The 22,083-nt window shown below is 43.0% G+C and overlaps 1 protein-coding gene across 5 annotated transcripts in view; it reads right to left on the reverse strand.

The window, feature by feature from the left end:
• Positions 1-22,083, reverse strand: part of mad1l1 (mitotic arrest deficient 1 like 1) — a 924,959-nt gene that overhangs the window by 706,322 nt on the left and 196,554 nt on the right. For all 5 annotated transcript variants that reach the window (XM_080206477.1, XM_080206479.1, XM_080206475.1 and 2 more), the window contains one exon: positions 9,637-9,781. In XM_080206477.1, the coding sequence (XP_080062603.1) occupies positions 9,637-9,781 (145 nt within the window). The remainder of the gene's footprint in view (positions 1-9,636; positions 9,782-22,083) is intronic.

Raw genomic sequence — 22,083 nt, forward strand, 5'->3', positions numbered from 1 at the left:
CATGTAGCATTATTAGAAAGGCAAAACATAAACAGATGCTGCTCAATTAATATTTTAAAAACATATTGTAAGTATTCATATCAATGAATGAGGGCATAGAATAAATGAAAAAAACAACTTCCTCTCAAACGGATGGTCACAGATTAAATCTCAAACCTGTCTAATATCAAGTTATCGTGCTAGAGACTGTTGAGTCCTTGGACAACATTTTGGATTTGAGAGTAGGGCTCTGACTGGCAGGATTTACAAGGTGAAGCAATAGGGAAAAAAAATAGGTTCAATTAGTTACAAGTAGGCTTCAATTAACAAAAATGTCTCCATAGCAGCATAGACCTGAAATGTTTTTTTTCTTAACAATGTGAACATTGGAATTTTTATACTTTGTCCTCCAACATTGCCCTGAAAAGTGTTCAGGAATGAAATGACATCAAGTCAGTGCTCACAAAGCATCCCTTTTTACAAAAAAAAGTGAAAGATTAGATTGGCTATTTTTAAATATTTGAAAATGTGAAGTTTCAAGAAAAATCCAAGGTCTTATCTGCCAATCAAAATTGTAAATCAATCACAGTACTACCTATAGGTGAAACCGATAAAATTAAATGCAGGCACACTTAAAATAGGTTTTCTCGTTGACAAATTCTGACCTAGGAGTATTCAAGGTCTTCTGTTGAAGTGCTGTAACACACTCAGCATTTTTATATACAAAATATAGTTCAACCTCCATGCAAAATGCATAAGCTGAAAATCAACTGCGAAACCATGGCATATTGTCCCTTTGATACAGCACCATCCTCAAGTAACCATGTGAAATAATGCTTCTAATTTATGGTCGCACTGTATACAAGGCCTTTAGCATACCTCATCTATGGAAGACAAAACACAGAAGCAAATTTAGTGCAATTGTGGCAAATCGCAAAATACAAAATTGTAGCTGCAGTAAATTGCAAGGAGAAACAGAGTGTGGGGGTTGGAGGTTTAGATGGAAAAGGTAAGCTGCATTATATCAATAATGCACACACAAGTAAATCAAACATTCTTAGTGATCTGTTCAACCTCACATACAAATGAATCACAAAAGTGTTGTAAGAAAGTCTTGGCCTGCACAAGTGTCAAAAAATTAGTATGAACTGTCAGATTAAAAGAATAATTTTATGAAAGTACAAAAATTTAAATATGCTGCTTTGAAAATATAATCAAGGAACATCCTTTTGTTATTAAACCTTGAGGCAGCATGAGCAAGAGAAGTAGTTTTCAAATTAGCTTGCAGTTTCCAATGACCTGAAAAATACCAAATACAATCTACTACTGGTCAGCCATTTTTCAATTCAAAACAAAAAAAAAGTAATGGCTTTGTGAAATCTTACAACTAGAGTACGTACAAACAGACAAGTTAGCAGAAGACTGGGAAATATAATGAATTAATAAAAAAGCCAACAAACAGGAAGTTTCAAAAACAAGGAAAAATAAAACGTATTTCTCACTTGGCCACTGTATAGATAGGGAAGTGTCTCAAACAACTGGTTTGAAACACATGTTTTCAGCAACAGGAAATACTTCTTAAACCATTCATACAATTTTTCTGGACTTTCCCTCATTTAGAATGGCCTAATTGTGTTTGTTTACAAGTTGAAAAAGAACTATAAGCTTTTATTTTAAGCAAAACAAATTATTGATTGAAGTAGCATTACATTGGAGGTTCCTGAGCCCAATGTAATTAAGAAGCTGAAATAACACATGCCGATGAAGCTGATGGTTATGTGAATGTCAGTCTGTACACGTATTAGCCCAGATATTAACACCATCAAATTTAGCATTCAGGGTAAGGCGAGTGTCTCAATGTTACCAGTATTGGCAGTTCACAAAGGTACAGGGTGGTCACCATTCACATTAGCAACCGTCATATTCCTGTTGTGGCTGTTCTCATATTCCTTGTCAGACATGTTGGGTTGACTGGAAATAGCACTTGAGGCCAAGGGTCAATTAGTTGTTTAACTGTCCACCATCATTCACAACTACATGTGGCAGGACTGCAGAGTTTTGCTCTATCTATTGGTTGTGCGATTACTTAACTTTGCCAATGGCGAGTTGTTTCTGGTATTAAACATGCATATTATCCTATGCTGGAGCTTCCCCAGGTTAGAACCTTCTTTTTAAGCATTCTTGGTGCTGCTTGTACCATGCTCTTTGCTCTCACTGAGCCAGAATTGATCCCCTGGCTTGATGTTAGAGTGCTGAGTCATGAGGCTACAGATTGTGAATTAGTACAATTCTGCTGCTGCTGACAGCCCATAGTATCCCATGGCTATCCAGCACTGCTGGATCTATTCAGAATCCATCCCTCTTAGCACAGTGGTAGTATCATACAACACAGTACAGGATATCAGTTTGAAGATGGGACTTAGTCTCCACTAGAACTGGGCGGCAGTGACTCCCATCAATACTGTAGTGGTTAGTTGCACCTACAAGTAGACTGATGAGCAAGAGGTCACATAGGTTTTTCCTTCTTGTCGGTTCTCTCACCACCTAACACAGACCCAGTCTGATACCTAAGTCTTTCAGGGCTTGGTCAGCTTAGTCAATTGAGGTGCTATTAAGCCACTCTTCATGATGGGCATTTAAGTCCCCCACCCATAGGTAGAATGAATTTTCAGGTATTAAGTTTAGTGAATTTGAGTTGGTGATGAGCAACAAAAAAAAAATTTAAATGCTTTAACATATTGGCTGGCATACTTGCCAACAATTGTATCTCATTTACATAAGCCATAGTGCAAATATCTTGATTATGTGGCTATTCAGGAAATTTTCATCTAAGCTAGCAAATACACGCAAAACATTTATCTTTGTTGCAAAAATACTGTTTTAAATAGTGGATTTCTAGTTATTCTTTCACTAAAGCCTTTAATGGAATCAAAACTTCCCACCCATGAAAAACTATATAAAGCTATCCATATGCAAAACGAGGGACAGGGGCGTTAGAGCGACTTGTGTGCATGCACACATTCCAACAGCACTCTTCCCATTTGTACCATACGAGCAGCAACAGTCCTCCCATTAAAAGTGACAAAATGGCAAGACCCAAGTACATTTTTTAATAGAGCTTTTTAATTAAAGTAACTGTATTCATATAACAAATAGAAAATAATTCCATCTGTCAGGTTTCTGTGTGTTTGTATCTACGGTGCAAAAACAATCTTTTTTTTATAGTTTGACTCTTCAACACAATAATGTTTCTCAGGAGTCCTTTCGTACTACTTGGAGGCCAAAAGAGTTTCATGTCTGGAAAAGTTTGGGAAATCCTGTACTATAACACTACCATCTTGTAAAAATACTAAGTGGCAAGAAATAATTAATTTGATAAGAACTGTCATTTGGCACAAGAAAGCAAACTATTAGCTCTTGTTAAAACTTTAAACAGTCTAGCTGGAATGAAAGCTGAAGATGAGAACTTAACAGCCAATGCAAATCTTTCAGCAATGCTTTCTACCACCTTCAAAATTCACTCCCTCCTTCACCAACACACAGTGGAAGTAGCATGCATCATCAACAAGATCAACTACAGTAACTTATCAAGACTCCTTCAAAAGCACATTTCAAACCCATCCATCTGCAAGATACAGTGCAGCAACTTACCAACAATCCTTCAATAGCACCTTCCAAGTCCATAACCTCTAACACTAACAAGGACATGGGCAACATGGGAATACCTGCAAGTGACCCTCCAAACCAAACATTTGCTGTTCTCTCAACTATCACTGATCAAACTCCTGGAGACATTTTCCCACCCACACGGGATGGGGGCATCACTAACTGGGCCAACATTTATTGCCCATCCGAGGATATTTAAGAGCCAAGCACATTGCTGTGGATCCGGAGTCACATGTATGCCAGACCAGGTAAGGATGATAGATTATCTTACCAAAAGGACATTAGTGAACCAGATGGGGTTTTTATTGACAATTGACAACAGTTTCACAATCATTAGACTTTTAATTCCAAATCTTTATTGAATTCAAATTTTATTTGAACTCAATAAATAAGTTGGGGCAGGGAGTGGTACAGACAACAAGTCGAAGGGTCATAAGACATAGGAGCAGAATTAGGCCACTAGGCCCATCACGTCTGCTCCGCCATTCAATCATGGCTGATATGACACTCATCCTCATTATCCTGCCCTCTCCCTGTAACCCTCGATCCCCTTATTGATAAAGAACCTATCTATTCTGTCTTAAAGACATTCAATGACCTGGCAATGAGTTCCACAGAGTCATTACCCTTTGGCTGAAGAAATTCCTCCTCAGCTCAGCTTTAAAGGAGCATCCCTTCGTTCTGAGGTTGTGCTCTCAAGTTCTAGTCTTTTCCACTCGTGGAAACATCCTCTTCCCATCCACTCTATCTAGACCTCTCAGTTTTCTGCAAGTTTCAATTGGATCCCCCCATCATCCTTCGAAACTCCATCGAATAGAATCCCAGGCTCCTCAACTGCTCCCCATATGACAAGCCTTTCATTCCTGGGATCATTCTTGTGAACCTCCTCTGGACCCTCCAAGGCCAGCACATCCTTCCTTAGGTATAGAGCCCAAAACTGCTCATAAACTGGGCAACATTAAGAAAGTATTCAAAAGGTGCCAAAGGTTAATTTGCAAGCTACGGGCTAATGGAGTTGGGGATTGATATATTAACATGGATACAGAATTGGTTAACAGACAGGACAAGTCGGCATAAATAGAGCATTTTTAAATTGGCAGACTTTGATCAGTGAAATACCGCAAGGATTAGTGCTGAGGCATCAGCTATTTACAAATTATGTTGATAATTTAGACAAAGAGACAGCATAATTTTAATCCAAGTTTTTTGACAATATAACAATATAATCAGAAATTAAGTGGGGAGGACAGAGAGGCTGCGAAATGATATAGACAGGTTGTGAGAGCGGGCAACAAGATGGCAGATAGGATATTGTGATGATACTGTGCTATTTTGCAGGGTTGCTTTAAGAGGCAGTGTTTTGTTAAAAGAGTCGATTTGTCTGGAAAACAGGCAGCAAATGCTAATGATGCTCCACTCAATAATTCCAAATAGCCCCTTCCCTTTCCACAGCACTTTTCCATGTAACTGAAGAAGATGCCCTTTTACCTCCTCCTTTCCCACCACCCTGGGCTCAAAATAATCTTGCCAAATGAAACTGCAATTTACTTGTGCCTTTTTCAATTCAATGCATTACATTCAATGCTCATGATGCAGTCTCCTCCAGAATATGTAGACCAATCCAATACTCACTTTGCGGAACATCTCTGTAAAGCAGTTATCCAATTAGTTCAATTCCTCTCCCTTCCCTCACCAATAATCCCATTCTGATCCAGGACCAGAGAGGTAAATCATGGACCTTGGTGCTGCTCCCAGCTCTGGGCCCTTATCCTCACTCCACTTATCAGCCGCCTTCACATCCTTTGGGTCCCAAAATGGGGAATCAGTCACAGTGGAGTCGAATTGCTGTATATAGGTTTAGCAATACTTAACATTTGTACTTGATGTCTCCATTTGTCAAACCCATTGAAAGCTCAAGCTGAGCATGATTTACTTTACAACCACCACTTTATCAATTACACACAACTTGGTCGTCCATATTACACAACCAGTTCCACTTCTTTGAACCTTGCTCCATACAACATCCAGATGACGACATAAAAAGAACGTCACAAGAACTACAAAACACAATCCATGTACAAATGAGAATATTTTATACAAATAGTAGCTTATTCAATTGTCATATGAGCACTGGTTTAAACCTTCAAGTAAATTAGCATCAATCAATTTTAGCTTCAGTAATATGCTACTTCTACATACACAAATGGGCTTTAACAGAAAAATTATACTCAGCATAAAGTGATGAGCATTTTATCATTTTAAATTGAATCTAGCCACACTTAGAAATCCAGCAGAGAGCATATAATACGACAGCAAAGTACTACAAATGCTAGAAATCTGAAACATGAACAGAAAATGCTGGAAATGCTCAAGCACGCCTGGCAGCAATTGTAGACAGAGAAGCAGAGTCAAGACTGCAGGTCCACAATCTGCACTAGTTCTGACAAAAAAATCACCACTGGCCTTGGTTTCTCTCTGCACATGCTGCCAGGCGTGCTGAGCATTTCCAACACTTCATGTTACCATTGGAGCAAACATAACTCCCTTCTAACAGCCTTCAAAAAAGCAATCAGACTTCTTGAGCCTTTCATTCCCCTTCAGCAAGAAACACAGCAGCAGCTGTCAGAGATCTGGTTTAGCGCAAAGATTTGAAGAAAACAAAATTTGCTGAGTGAAAAAAAATCACAGCAATAAATTTATCATTTTACAACTGAGTAATTAATAAAAATGACCATTAAAATGTGCTACACAGGAGATATAATTAATAAAACATTTTTGTCTTTACACAGAAGAAGCACAGTTTGTGGAACAGATGAGGCTCAAGTCCTCATCATCAGGGGAAGGAGAGGAGTTCAGTCGAGATAAGGAGTTGGGTTTAACTAACAGTGTTCATTTCTGGTGGCATGCACTCCAACCTAGCCTTAGTAGAATGCACACAAAAGCAAATCTGGGAAGTAGGTTGTTTTTCAGCTTTCAGAGTAGCACAGTGGTTAGCACTGCTGTCTCACATCATGAGGGACATGGGTTCAATTTCAGCTTTGTGGAGTTTGCACATTCTCCTAGTGTTTGCATTGGTTTCCTCCAGGTGCTCCGGTTCCCTCCCAAAGTCCAAAGGTGTGCAGGTTGGGTAGATTGGCCATGCTAAAAGGCGTCCAAAGATGTGTAGGTTATGTGGACAGGCCATGTTAAATGCACAGGTTTATGCAGATAGCGCGGGGTAGGTGGACTTTCATAAGTTGCACTTTTGAAGAGTCAATGCTGACTCAATGGGCCTAATGGTCTCCTTCTGCACTGTAGGTTCTCCCAACCAGAGCAAGAAGTCTCACAACACCAGGTTAAAGTCCAACAACTTTATTTGGTAGCACAAGCTTTCAGAATGTTCCTGTTCACTCACCTGAAGGAGGAACACTCTGAAAGCTTGTCTCCAGATAAACCTGTTGGACTTGAACCTGGTGTTGTGAGACTTCTTACTGTGCTTACCGTAGTCCAACTTCACGTGTCTCCCAACCAGATCAATGGATAGGTTTTTGAGGACAAGGCGAGGGGAGAGGGTGCACCCTTGCATTGGATAGCCTCTGTTTGTATGTCCAGCTCACTCCCAGTCTCAGGGTTCTTACATCCATTTGCTCTCATTATTACTCACTCCCTCAGAAGGTTTGGAGATTGTAATGCTGTTCATGACAGCTGTGAAAGTGGCAAGACAAGCTTCCCCTCTACCATGCCTAAAACTCCAGATGCTCGAGGTCTCGCTGTTGCTGCTAATCCTGGCCTGCTCCACCATCTTGATGATGAGGTCAATTCTGTAGTCCTTTAGTGGCCATCCCTACATGAGACGAAGAGTCTCCAGCCAAAGATGGACTACACCACCCAGAATGCATTCTGTCAAAATAAACCACGCGACAGACTTGGTTCTTGCTCCAATAACCACTTATACTTCAGAACTTTGTTCCGAAGCAGAATGTCCATCATGTGCTTGTTGTAGCATGTGAGGTGGCCACTTGTTAGAAGTGATGGTGCTGTCAGTGAAGGCAAAATTTACAGGTTTCTGCAACCACTGTCTGACCCCCAACCACCACTAGGCACAGACCCCAGTGTTCGGCATCTTGTGGACCCTCTTTCCCAGTTCTTGTTTTAACCAGTTTCTTCAGCCGCTTGCACTATTTGAATAAAGCTCAAGGATCAGCACCTCATGTTTTGATCAGGTGTTTTAAAGCCTTCTATATTCAACATTAGAAATCAACAAATTCAGATAATAACATCTATCTCTATTTTGTCAGACAGCAGCTGTTGGTAATGATTCTATATTTGCCATTTATGTCTAAAGATGTGTTGATTTAACATGGATTGGCCATGTTAAATTTTCCCTTAATGTCAGAGGGGTTATCAGGGTAAACACTTGGGAGTTATGGGGGTAGGACCTGGTAGTAATGTGCATGCTCAATGGGCCAAATGGCCTCCTTCTGCACGATTCAGATTCTTGTGATTTCTGATAAGACCATAAAGATACATGAGCAAAATTTTGCCATTCAGCCTATTGAGTCTGCTCCACCATTCGATCATGGTGGATGTGTTCCTCAATCCCATTCTCCCACCTTTTCCCTGTAAGCTTTGATAAGAAAGAGAGTTAAGAACAAACCTTCGTTGGCTATCAAGTCCCAGAGAGTGACTTTAACACAAACGTCTGGCTCAGACAGGGATGCCACTCACTGCACTGCAAGTCTTTCAAAGCTCCTCTAGACATGTCTTTTGTTTCTTTAGATCAATTACCACCACCTTCTCAAGGGCGATTAGAGATCAACAATAAATGCCAGCCTAGCCTATATCCCATGGATGATTTTTTTTTTAATTATCTATTTCTGCCTTGCACATTATCCCTTTTATCATTTAGTCTATCTCACCTTCCTGCCTCTGTACTTGCTTAAGACCTTGTATCTTTAATTTTTTCCAGTTTTGAAAGATCATTGATTTGAAACATTAATTCTGCTCTCACTCCACAAACGTCTGACTTGCTGAGTATTTCTAGCATTTCTGTTTTTATCTTGACTATCCAGAAACTGCAATATTTTGCTTTTATATTGCTGTAAAAATACATCTGTTGCTGTAGCTTTTCATCTTGCATTCATCTGGACAAACACAAGATGGGCACATTTGTTTTGTTTTTATATTAAATCAAATGAAATGGGGGAAGTTTGGTCTAAAATTTTCCAAAATGTCATACCTTTCTTCAAAAGAGAGACAAACTTAAGCCAGGAGATGCATTGGTTTTACTTCAGTTGTTGATAAACTACTGCAGACTATAATATGGGTGAAATTGCTAAGTATTTAGAGAACGGGATCCATTAGCATAGATTTCTGAAAAGGTCATGCTTGATCAATCTTATATGCTGTCTATAAATCAAGTACAGTAGGCATGCTTTACACAGAATTCCAAAACACATTTAATACGATTCCATATAAAAGACTTAGAACAAACAAAGCCATATAGAATTAACATAGCAGGGCAAAATTAGACATCATGAATTAAAGGTAATGGACATAAGGAGGTTTAACAGATGAGAATGATGCAGTGAGTGACACTGCACAATGTTTATATTGGGGCTGCTGTTGTTTCCTACATAGCAAAAGGATCTGAACTTAATGAAGGAGGAAACAATAAAATTAGCTGATGGTCCCAAAATGAATTGTACAGCAAACTGTGACCAAGGTCCATGGAAGTCTAAGATGAAAAGGATGGGCTAAAAAGTGAGAGCTGCAATTCAAGACAGGAAAATATGAAGTTATACAAGCAGCAGGATGCAGGAATTAGACCTTATGTGGCTGTATTTTAATTGGGAGTAGAGCAAGAGGATGCACTTAATGTGCAGCCATATAGATCACAAAAGATAAAACCCCACATTGGTAACATGAGACAAAAAGGCAAACTGAATGTTCAAATTTCTGTCTAGAGGCAGAGAGTACAAAGCAATGGCACACAATTAGCAATATACACACCTTAATAAGCAGAATATTGCGTTTCTCCATGCGTCGGGCATTTGCTTCCTGTTGTTCCCGTTTCTTCTGTTCCAGGAGAAGCTGGGCCCTCAAGTTCAGAACATCATCCTGAAGCTGTTGTCGAGTTTTTTCCAACATTCGAGCACTTCAATAGATAACAAGCAGCAAAATTAGAATCATACAGAAGATAGGGTGAAAAACAAGTGAGTGGATTTCTTAGATTCCCAACAGACGTTTAAGTTATTTCCTCCAATAAAGTGGAAGTGGAAGACCAGCACAAGTTGTCTGACAGGGAGTTTCAGATTATCAAACCAAGAAAATCATTGGACCTGCAAACCGACAAATCCTCAGATTCTGATGAACGTCATCCTGGGGCCTTAAAAAAAGTGGCTGGTGAGAGAGTTAATTCATCAGTTTTAATTTTCCAAAATTCCATCAAATTGGGGAAGGTCCTGCTAAATTGGAAAATAGCAAGTTTAACGCCTTTATTCAAAAAGAGAGAGAAGCAGGAAACAACAGGTCAATTAGCTTAACATCTGCCCTATCAAAAATGTTAAAAGGTACGATTAAGTATGCTATGACAGCAATTAAAAAAGCCCAAGGCAATCAGGCAAAGTCAATATGGTTTGTGAAAAGAAAATCATGTTTAATCAATTTACTGGAGAACGTTGAAAAAGTAACATATGCTGTGGCTGAAGGAACGACAGTAAATTTACTGTACTTAAATTTCCAGGAGACATTTGATGAAGTGCCACAAGTGGACAATTAATGATTTGAAAAATAAATTGGGTGGGCATTTTAAAGAAATTAACATGCAGATATATGGGTTCAGAACATGAATGGGACTGACTGGCTCACAATTCAGAGAGCAGCATGGATTTGATGGGCTGTAAACTATGATAGTCAGACAAATGTGGATCTTTAACAGATGGTAGCAAGATAATTCATTATGGAGTAGAGAAATCACAGAGAAGCTAAGCAGTTACTTAGTGTCTGTCTTCAGAGAGCAAGATACAGAAAATTTCCCAAAGAATTAGGCAATACAAGGTCTTGCAAAAATGAGGATCCAGAATAAATTCTAATAATACAGGTAGTTCTTCAATAATTAATTGAATTGATAAATCCCATGAATCATATGAATTACATCGTAGTGTATTGAAGGAGGTGGCTACAAAGATAGTGGATACATTGGTAGTTATCTTTCAAACTCTACAGATTCTGGAAAGGGTCTTGTACACTGGAAAGTCACAAATGTAACCCACAGAAAGGGGAGGGAGAGAAGAAGCTGAAAGCTACTGACCTGTTAAGTCAGTAGTAGGGAAAATGTTAGAATCTTTTATAAAAAATGTGATAAATGGATATGTGCAAAATAATGAAGTTGGGCAGAGTCAACATGGGAAATCATGTTTGACAACTGTTATAAAGCAGAGGCTGATTCTCCCTCTGAGAGCTAACACTGAAACACCTAATGAGAGTACCTCGCCTTATAATCTGTAAGAAATGTGTGTGAAATGGCGTGATCTGCACTTCAGCTACTTCTAGTGGTTAAATACAAAGTAAATCCCTGACACTCAGAGAGAGCTAGAGAGCGAGCGAGAGCGAGAGAGCTAGAGAGCGAGCGAGAGCGAGAGAGCGAGCGAGAGCGAGAGAGCTAGAGAGCGAGCGAGAGCGAGAGAGCTAGAGAGCGAGCGAGAGCGAGAGAGCTAGAGAGCGAGCGAGAGCGAGAGAGCTAGAGAGCGAGCGAGAGCGAGAGAGCGAGCGAGAGCGAGAGAGCTAGAGAGCGAGCGAGAGCGAGAGAGCTAGAGAGCGAGCGAGAGCGAGAGAGCTAGAGAGCGAGCGAGAGCGAGAGAGCTAGAGAGCGAGCGAGAGCGAGAGAGCTAGAGAGCGAGCGAGAGCGAGAGAGCTAGAGAGCGAGCGAGAGCGAGAGAGCTAGAGAGCGAGCGAGAGCGAGAGAGCTAGAGAGCGAGCGAGAGCGAGAGAGCTAGAGAGCGAGCGAGAGCGAGAGAGCTAGAGAGCGAGCGAGAGCGAGAGAGCTAGAGAGCGAGCGAGAGCGAGAGAGCTAGAGAGCGAGCGAGAGCGAGCGAGAGCGAGAGAGCTAGAGAGCGAGCGAGAGCGAGAGAGCTAGAGAGCGAGCGAGAGCGAGAGAGCTAGAGAGCGAGCGAGAGCGAGAGAGCTAGAGAGCGAGCGAGAGCGAGAGAGCTAGAGAGCGAGCGAGAGCGCTAGAGAGCTAGAGAGCGAGCGAGAGCGCTAGAGAGCTAGAGAGCGAGCGAGAGCGCTAGAGAGCTAGAGAGCTAGAGAGCGAGCGAGAGCGCTAGAGAGCTAGAGAGCTAGAGAGCGAGCGAGAGAGCTAGAGAGCGAGCGAGAGAGCTAGAGAGCTAGAGGGCGGGCGGGGAGAAGGGCGGGCGGGGAGAAGGGCGGGCGGGGAGAAGGGCGGGCGGGGAGAAGGGCGGGCGGGGAGAAGGGCGGGCGGGGAGAAGGGCGGGCGGGGAGAAGGGCGGGCGGGGAGAAGGGCGGGCGGGGAGAAGGGCGGGCGGGGAGAAGGGCGGGCGGGGAGAAGGGCGGGCGGGGAGAAGGGCGGGCGGGGAGAAGGGCGGGCGGGGAGAAGGGCGGGCGGGGAGAAGGGCGGGCGGGGAGAAGGGCGGGCGGGGAGAAGGGCGGGCGGGGAGAAGGGCGGGCGGGGAGAAGGGCGGGCGGGGAGAAGGGCGGGCGGGGAGAAGGGCGGGCGGGGAGAAGGGCGGGCGGGGAGAAGGGCGGGCGGGGAGAAGGGCGGGCGGGGAGAAGGGCGGGCGGGGAGAAGGGCGGGCGGGGAGAAGGGCGGGCGGGGAGAAGGGCGGGCGGGGAGAAGGGCGGGCGGGGAGAAGGGCGGGCGGGGAGAAGGGCGGGCGGGGAGAAGGGCGGGCGGGGAGAAGGGCGGGCGGGGAGAAGGGCGGGCGGGGAGAAGGGCGGGCGGGGAGAAGGGCGGGCGGGGAGAAGGGCGGGCGGGGAGAAGGGCGGGCGGGGAGAAGGGCGGGCGGGGAGAAGGGCGGGCGGGGAGAAGGGCGGGCGGGGAGAAGGGCGGGCGGGGAGAAGGGCGGGCGGGGAGAAGGGCGGGCGGGGAGAAGGGCGGGCGGGGAGAAGGGCGGGCGGGGAGAAGGGCGGGCGGGGAGAAGGGCGGGCGGGGAGAAGGGCGGGCGGGGAGAAGGGCGGGCGGGGAGAAGGGCGGGCGGGGAGAAGGGCGGGCGGGGAGAAGGGCGGGCGGGGAGAAGGGCGGGCGGGGAGAAGGGCGGGCGGGGAGAAGGGCGGGCGGGGAGAAGGGCGGGCGGGGAGAAGGGCGGGCGGGGAGAAGGGCGGGCGGGGAGAAGGGCGGGCGGGGAGAAGGGCGGGCGGGGAGAAGGGCGGGCGGGGAGAAGGGCGGGCGGGGAGAAGGGCGGGCGGGGAGAAGGGCGGGCGGGGAGAAGGGCGGGCGGGGAGAAGGGCGGGCGGGGAGAAGGGCGGGCGGGGAGAAGGGCGGGCGGGGAGAAGGGCGGGCGGGGAGAAGGGCGGGCGGGGAGAAGAGCGGGCGGGGAGAAGAGCGGGCGGGGAGAAGAGCGGGCGGGGAGAAGAGCGGGCGGGGAGGGGAGAAGGGCGGGAGGGGAGAAGGGCGGGAGGGGAGAAGGGCGGGAGGGGAGAAGAGCGGGCGGGGAGAAGAGCGGGCGGGGAGAAGAGCGGGCGGGGAGAAGAGCGGGCGGGGAGAAGAGCGGGCGGGGAGAAGAGCGGGCGGGGAGAAGAGCGGGCGGGGAGAAGAGCGGGCGGGGAGAAGAGCGGGCGGGGAGAAGAGCGGGCGGGGAGAAGAGCGGGCGGGGAGAAGAGCGGGCGGGGAGAAGAGCGGGCGGGGAGAAGAGCGGGCGGGGAGGGGAGAAGGGCGGGAGGGGAGAAGGGCGGGAGGGGAGAAGGGCGGGAGGGGAGAAGAGCGGGCGGGGAGAAGAGCGGGCGGGGAGAAGAGCAGGCGTGAGTGTTAAAATTGGGTGGTAATCATGGTTGGCGCAGACTTGGAGGGCCAAAGACCTGTACTATTCTGTGTTCTTGGTGCTGTTGCAACTGTATAGCGCATTGGGGAGACTACATCTGGAATACTGCGCACAGTTACTTAAGGAAGGACACAAGTGCCTTTCAGAAAATGTTCGCTAGATCAATTAAAGGATTAAAGGACTTGTTTTATGAAGAGAGATTGAGCTGTTTAGGTCTACGTTTGCTGGAGCTTAGAAGCATGAGAGGGATCTAATTGAGGTGTACAAGATGCTAAATGGGACTGACAGGGTAGACATAGCGCAGATGTTTCCCCTTGTTAGGCATTCTAGAATTAGAGGCCATAGTTTTAGACTAAGGGGTGGCAGATTTAAAACAGAAATGAGGAGGACCCTTACTCAAAGGGTCGTGAATCTGTGGAATTCTCTATCCCAGAGTGCAATGACACCAGAGCACTAAACAAGTTATGGAGATAGGTAGGTTTTTAATTAGTAGTGGTATAAAGGCTACGGACAGAGGCAGAGTGGTGGAGATGAGGCCAAGATGAGATTAGCCATGATCATATCGAATGGCAAAGCAAGATCAATGGGTTAAATTGCCTACTCCTGCTCCTAGTTCTAATGTTATTAGCCATGATCTGTTTTGCGTGGCAAAGCAACCTGAATGGGTCAAATAGCCTACTCCTGTGCCTATGTTCCTAACATGGATTTAGGGCACTGCATTTGATAAGAATCTCTCTGAGCATAAATTAATATCCTTTGAAAACAATTTTTGACTTGTCAGACAAGAATGAGGGAAGACAAAATAAAAATGTTCCAAAATAGCGGGAAAAAAGGGTGGTCTGTGAATTAAAAAGGGGGGGGGAAACTTTAAGGAAAAGGGCTGAGTATGGATACTGAAGGTGGTGAAATAGAGTAGGGGCATCAAATGAAAATTGAAATCAGGCAAAGCAGCAGGTATTTGTATGTTTTTGCTATCTCAGCCTTTCCAAGTAACTTTCATCATTTTTTTGTGAAATATTAAAAGAACATGAGTGTTATTAAATAATTTTAAAACTTAGCAACCCAAAAGGAGCCAAGCATCAGAATGACCAAAGATAGTTAATACGTCAAATGGTTGCTGCTGGGAGGAGTGGAAGAAAAGTAATATATCAAACATACATATCCCGGGATTGAGATGCAAGTCAAATAAATATTCCAGCTGGACTTAAGTAACTAAAAACTGTTAAGTATCTTTTAAGATACTTAAAAACAGAAGAGGAAATGTGCAAAATAGAAATGGTTGCTCTGTAGAGGGTTAGGAATTAGAAAACAGACATGAAAAAACAGGCAAATCTAATCCAAAAGATTCACAGTCATGCTGACTGTGGGATCCATTGCTCTTACTATAAACAGTTTGATCAATATTCAAAATCAAAACATAAGAGCAAATAGAAAATAACCAAACAAAAAATAACTCAGTGCTAGAGAAGCCGAGATCTTGCCTGATGAACCACAGACCTGGTTTTTGAGGAAGTGACATCTCAAATTGACAAGAGAGGGAAGGAATGAGGGATTGTAAATAGCAGAAACCAAATGTAATAATCTTACCACCATGCTAGCTAAAACTGGCTTATTCCATTCACGATGTGAATGAAACATTCTTACTCTGGTTCAGTTTAACAATGAGCAATGAATTTCATAGCTAATCTATAAAGGTGCGCTCCTCAATTACTTTAATAGTTTGCTCCATGTCAAATATTTAAAATTCACTGCCTTACTTCATCTGAAAATGATGCAGTAAACTAAACCTTTCCCTGCAATAAAGGTTATTTGAATATTTAAGGAATGAACATTTTATAATTTTAATTTCTAACCACTTTAAAAGACAATGATTAAGTAGGCTTGCAGTTCATAGAAATTCTAATGAGCACATTCTTGGTCGATATATACATGATTTGCCAAATACGTTATGCATCTATTCCCCAAAACTGTGCATAAACAGACAACTGATTGACACAGCTTTTTATCAGCAAAGATGCATCCCAGTATCAAGGATGAAGTGTACCGATATATGCTCGCAGAATGCTATTTAACTAAATTAATAATGTGTCACACTTCACAAACCTGAAGATTTCCCTACTACTTACCTCTCCTTTGTTTCTTAACATTACTTCCTCGAAGTAAAATAGAAATTTAAAGCAAATCACACCACTTCCCTTGCAAACTAACCCGATAAACAGGTATCTCAAAATGTGAAGATGCCTAATTACTTGTAACATAATATTTGCACTGAATTTCACATCAAAAAACTTTTTAAACATATTTATGATATACAATCAAATATGTTTATCAGCTCTAAATATTGTGTTATTATCTAACATGAGAAAAACAAAAACCCAAGTCACTTCTGTGTGTTACTTAATACAAATTGTAATAGGAGCTAAATGGACATTTTCAGTATTATCTGATCATGATAGTTTAAACTATAAGTTATTTTTTCAATAAATCACCCTTCAATTTTAGGCCAAGTTAGTAAATTGAGAATTCATCAAAGAATTTTCTTTATGTGCCACGCAGAGATAAGAGTAATAAATCAGCAGCAATAAATCCACAATGCAAATAACAAACAGGAGATTTACACAAGACAGTTTGCACAAAATTCAGAACATCGAACAGTGTTCAATAAGGATCTGTATAAATTGCAAAACAGCCTAACGTCTAACCTTCAGGAAAGTTGGAACAAAAATAATTCTGTGCACTTAAACACTTTGAAATGTTGACTTAATTGTCTATTTTGTTAGACTATTTTAATTTTGAATAAATAAAAAGAATCGTCCATTCAATCTACTGTCACAATAAAGAAGCTCAGTCATTGTTAAAATTTCATTTCACTTGCTCCACGGGCATAATGAGTGGGTTCACCTATTCAATTAGCCTCAACCAGAGCAACCAAAAAAATTGCGTACACTGGGGTGAGGAAAGATGGGGAAGGATTTTGTGCATTAAAAGTCAATATAATGTAAATGAACAGGAATTAATTAATTTGATCAATTAGAATTCTAAACAAATTGCAATAAATAGAAGGGAGAAGAACACAGGAAAAACAACTAATTTGTTGCTGTAGCACTCATTGATAGCTCATACCCCTTTCAACAGTGTACCTTTTCTCAAACAAAAATCAGAGATAACTGATAAAAACATTTAAGCTTATAAATATATTGGATTAAGTTAAGATGATATTTTGACTGTAAACTGTACAAAACCAGAGGTGATAAGTATAAAATCAATCCAATAAAAGTGGCTGAACATGGAACATACACAAGTCATGCATGCTATTTCTAATTGAACAGTTGGCCACCCCAACCAACCTCCCACACTGTCTTTGGGCCTTGAACCCGAAGCTTCCAGCTTAGAGGCAGGAGCACGACTTACTGAGCAAGCTCTCTCTAAGCCACTCTGCCTCCCTACTCCTTCTTCCTTTAAGATACTGCTCAAAACTTACCTCTTTTTTGATCATCAGTCTTTATATCACTGAGGTAACTACAATTGGTGCCAAAGTATATTTTATCATTCTCCTTTGAGGCACCTTGGGACTTATTTTCTATATTAGAGGTGCTATACCAACAGCATAGATGGCTTTAAGGAGAAACTAACTAATTACATAATGGAGAATGGAAGAAAAGAATAAGCAGACAACATCAGATGAGACACAATGAGAGGAGGCTCTTGTGGAACAAAACACAAATATAGATAAGTTAAGTCAAATAGAATTTACAAGGCAGAAATAGGCTATGTATTCCACATAACACATACACTGCCTCCATTCTTCACCAATCAGATTGATGGCTTATATCATTCGTCGTTATGATTAAAAACTGGACAGCTCTTTCAAAGGAGTGGGATTACCACAATAGGTTGGCTAGCTTCTTTCTGTGTTGCATCATTCTACGAAATGAACCCTTTGGCAGGGGATCAAAGCCTGAAAAATACATGCATAATGCATTCTGAATGCATTTTAGAAGAGTTGAGGAGGAACTTCTTCACTCAAAGGGTGGTGAATCTCTGGAATTCTCTGCCCGTTGAAGTGGTGGAGGCTACCTCGCTAAATATTTTTAAGACGCGGGTTGATAGGTTTTTGATAGGCAAGGGGATTAAGGGTTATGCGGAGAGGGCGGGAATGTGGAACTGAGCCACGACAGATCAGCCATGATCTTATTGAATGGCGGGGCAGGCTCGAGGGGCTAGATGGCCTACTCCTGCTCCTATTTCTTATGTTCTTATGTTAAAACTGAAAATCCTACTATCACAGGGAAGCCATGAAATAGCCTGGTCTGCCACAAGAAGTACACATGTGCAGATTAACAGCACGTTTTGTTACAACACAAGGAACGAGGACAACGTTGTGATGGGGTCAGAAGGATAAGAGTGTTGAATTGACAAGAATTTCAATTTACCCAATAGAAACTTTAAATTTATTAATGGAAATCGAGCAACATGCAACAGCATCAGAAATTTTATATCTGTTGTAAAATTGTTTTGGGGCCATGTACGCAACTAAGTAAAACTACATCATGATCGGATTATGGCGAGTGATGTGGATAGCAATCACAAATTAGGATTGGAACCTCCAGGGACTTCTAACCATATTATGCAAGCACTTGAGGTCATTTAGCAATCAGCACCAGTAATGGCCAAGACAAAAATATGCATGCTGTTGTAAAAAGGAAACTGAACGATTGAAAGAAATCAACAGGCAAACATATTTAAAAAGCGTCTGAGTTGGGATGATGGGGTGTGGAGCCAAGTAGAACACTACAGCATTCATTCTGCAAATATAGTACTGTATAACGGTAATTAAAGACAGGAGAAATTACCACAAAATAAAGAATTGACAGAAACATTAAAAAAAGTGTCTGTTTTCACAGAAGGCAACAAATAGAGGATCTAGAGAGCTGCCTGTCGTTCTGTATGCATGAGAGAGAGACATGGAGAATGTGCAGCTGACATTTTAAGTCCCTGGAGAAATATCACCGATGTGCCTCGTCTTTAGTGACCATAAGACAGAGGAACAGAATCAGGCCACTCGGCCCATCGAGTCTGCTCCACCATTCAATATTGGCTGATTTTTTTCTCATCCCCATTCTCCTGCCTTTTCCCCATAACCCTTGACCCCCTGATTAATCAAGAACCTATCTTTCTCTGTCTTTAAGACATTCAATGACCTGGCCTCCACAGCCTTCTACAGCAAAGAGTTCCAAAGATTCACCACTCTCTGGCTGAAGAAATTCCTCCTCATCTCTGTTTTAAAGGATTGTCCCGTTAGCCTGAGCTTGTACCCTCTGGTTCTAGTTTTGCCTGCTAGTGGAAACATCCTTTCTATGTCCACTCTATCCAGGCCTCACACAATCCTTTCACTAAGTTTCAATAAGATCCCCCCCTCATCCTTCTAAACTCCGACGAGTACATACCCAGAGTCCTCAACCATTCCTCATACGACAAACTCTTCATTCCAGGGATCAATCTTGTGAACCTCGTCTGGACCCTTTCCAAGGCCAGCATATCCTTCCTTAAATATGGTGCCCAAAACTGCTAACAATACTCCAAATGGGGTCTGACCAGAGCCTATAAAGCCTCAGAAATACAATCCTGCTCTTGTATTCTAGCCCTCTCAACATGAATGCTAACATTGCATTTGCCTTCCTAACTGGCTACTGAACCTGCATGTTAACCTGAAGCGAATCTTGAACAAGGACTCCCAAGTCCCTTTGTGTTTCTGATTTCCTAAGCACTTTCTCATTTAGAAAATAGTTTATGCCCCCATTCCTCCTTCCAAAGTGCATAACCTCATACTTTTACACATTGTATCCCAATTGCCACTTCTTTGCCCACTCTCCTAACCTATCCAAGTCCCTCTGCAGCTCCCCTGCTTCCTCAATATTACCTGTTCCTCTACATATCTTTGTATCATCTGCAAACTTAGCAACAGTGCGTTCAGTTCCTTCCTTCACATTGTTTAATGTACAGAGTGAAAACGTGTGGTCCCGGCACTGATCCCTGAGGCACACCACTAGTCATCGGCTGTCATCCTGAAAAAGACTCCTTTGTCCCACTCTCTGCCTTCTGCCAGTCAGCCAATCCTCTACCCACGCCAGGATCTTACCCTCAATACCATGGGTGCTTAACTTATTTAACAGTCTTCTATGTAGCATCTTGTCAAAGGCCTTCTGGAAATCTAAATAAATCACGTCCACTGGTTCTTGTTATCTTCTCAAAGAACTCAAATAGATTTGTCAGGTATGACCTCCCCTTGACAAAGCCATGCTGACTTGATCTTACTTTATCATGCACTTCCAAGTACTTCTGAATGGCATTTAGGATGGTTGCTCCAAAGTCAATGTTTTCCCCGCAGACCAGCATCCCCATGAGTGAGGCACTGGTTATAGTCCATCAGCTGTCATAGGGAGGCCACATCATCATATTCCTGAATCAAGACTCTTAAATCAATCTCTACTCCAAGTTTTGTCACAGTTACCAGGATAACAGAGGAAATGCTTCAGGGCATCCTCAAAATATGCAACATCACTATCTGTTTAAAAGGCCCAATGAGCAGCAGTTAGCAAAGGTTTCAAAACTTGCTGCTTGATTTGGACCAATATTGTAGGTTCAGAAGTGTAGACTGTCTAGCTGTAAGCCGCAGATACAGCCCTTTTCTTTGATACTCTTTGATGGGTGGCACAGTAGCGCAGTGGTTAGCACTGCTGCTTCACAGCTCCAGGGTCCTGGGTTCAATTCCCGGCTCGGGTCACTATCTGTGTGGAGTTTGCACGTTCTCCCCGTGCTCCGGGTACTCCGGTTTCCTCCCACAGTCCAAAGATGTGCGGGTTAGGTTGATTGGCCACGCAAAGAAATTGCCCCTTAGTGTCTAGGGATGCGTAGGATAGAGGGATTAGTGGGTATAATATGTAGGGATATTAGGGTAGGGCCTGGGTGGGATTGTGTTCGGTGCAGACCCGATGGGTCGAAGGGCCTCTTTCTGCACTGTAGGGTTCTATGATACACAATAAAGGTTATGTGGTAACAGGAAACTGGTGTTTGGCTGATTTACTGCGCCACTGATGTTTTGCTCAAGACTGCCCAAATTGAAGCAGCATTCACGAGGGTGCAAACCATTTTGTGTCTTCGGTAACACATGTGGAGGTCAAGCACAAACAGTGGCAAAAGCAGCATTTCAAAAACAGAGTTTCCCACCCACCAACCTCAACAAACACTATCTCCTCCATCTGTGGCACAATGTGCGGATCCAGCATTGGAATTTTTTTGGTCAGCTTTTGGACCCAAACCCAAGTAGAAGAAAGTTGTCCTCAGTGCTTGGGGATTGCCCAAGACCAGGGAGAGGAGCATTGAGGCCTCAGCTATTTACAGCCTATAATAATGGCTGATCAAAGATAAAGAGAGAAATGCATCTAAGTTTATTAATGATACAAAGCTAGGCAGGGATGTACGCTTTTAGGAGGCTCCACATAATACATGGGTTAAACAAGTGGGCAGAAGGGCTATAACGTGGGGATGTGTGAAATTATTCACTTTGGTAATAAAAATAGAATATTCAAATTTTTTTAAAAGGCATGGAACATGCAAATATTGATATTCAGATGGACTTGGGTATACAGGTACAAGGAACACAAAGTTATCAGGTAGATGCAGCAAGTAATTAGGAAGGTAAATGGCATGCAAGTCTTTATTGCAAGGAGATTGGAATAAATGAGCATGCAAGTTTTGCTACAATTGTACAGGGCTTCAGTGATGAGACCACAATTAGAACAATGCGCAGTTTTGATCTCTATGGAAGGCAGGACCTATTTGCCTTGCAGGCAGTACACTGAAGGTTCACTTGACTGGGTCCTGGCATGAGAGATTGCATAAATTGGGCCAGTACTCTGTGGACTGATTTTTCCAAGAGGAAAAGATTCTGATGGGGCTCAATAAGATAGATAGAGAGGTTGGTATCTGTGACTAGTGGGTCAAGAACACATGGAAACAGTTTTAGTATAAAGGGCTGATGATTTAGGACTGAGATGAGGGGACATTTCTTCACTTGAAGGGTTGTGCATCTTTAGAATGGTCTATCTCAGAGTTTTGTGAATGCTCCATTGTTGAGAATATTGAAGACTGAGATTAATATATTTTTGGTCTCTCAGGGAATCAAGAGATATGATAAGCGGCAGAAAGTGGAGTTCAGGAAGAAACCCAACTATGACCATATTAAAAGGTGGAGGAGATTCAAGTGGAAGCAGCTCAAGGGGCTGAATGGTCTACCTTCTGCTCCTGTTTGTTATGTTCTGACTTCAGGTAAAATTTCAAAATAAAAGTGATACAATTCAATCACAACTCAGTTTTTTAAAAATGAGTTCCTACACTGCCTTAATTGGAGAATTAAATTGTTATAAACAACCGATTTGCTATTAAACATCGCTAGCTTTGA

This window comes from Carcharhinus amblyrhynchos, chromosome 18 (genome assembly GCF_965287045.1).
Source record: "Carcharhinus amblyrhynchos chromosome 18, sCarAmb.v2.hapA, whole genome shotgun sequence".
Lineage (NCBI taxonomy): Eukaryota > Metazoa > Chordata > Chondrichthyes > Carcharhiniformes > Carcharhinidae > Carcharhinus > Carcharhinus amblyrhynchos.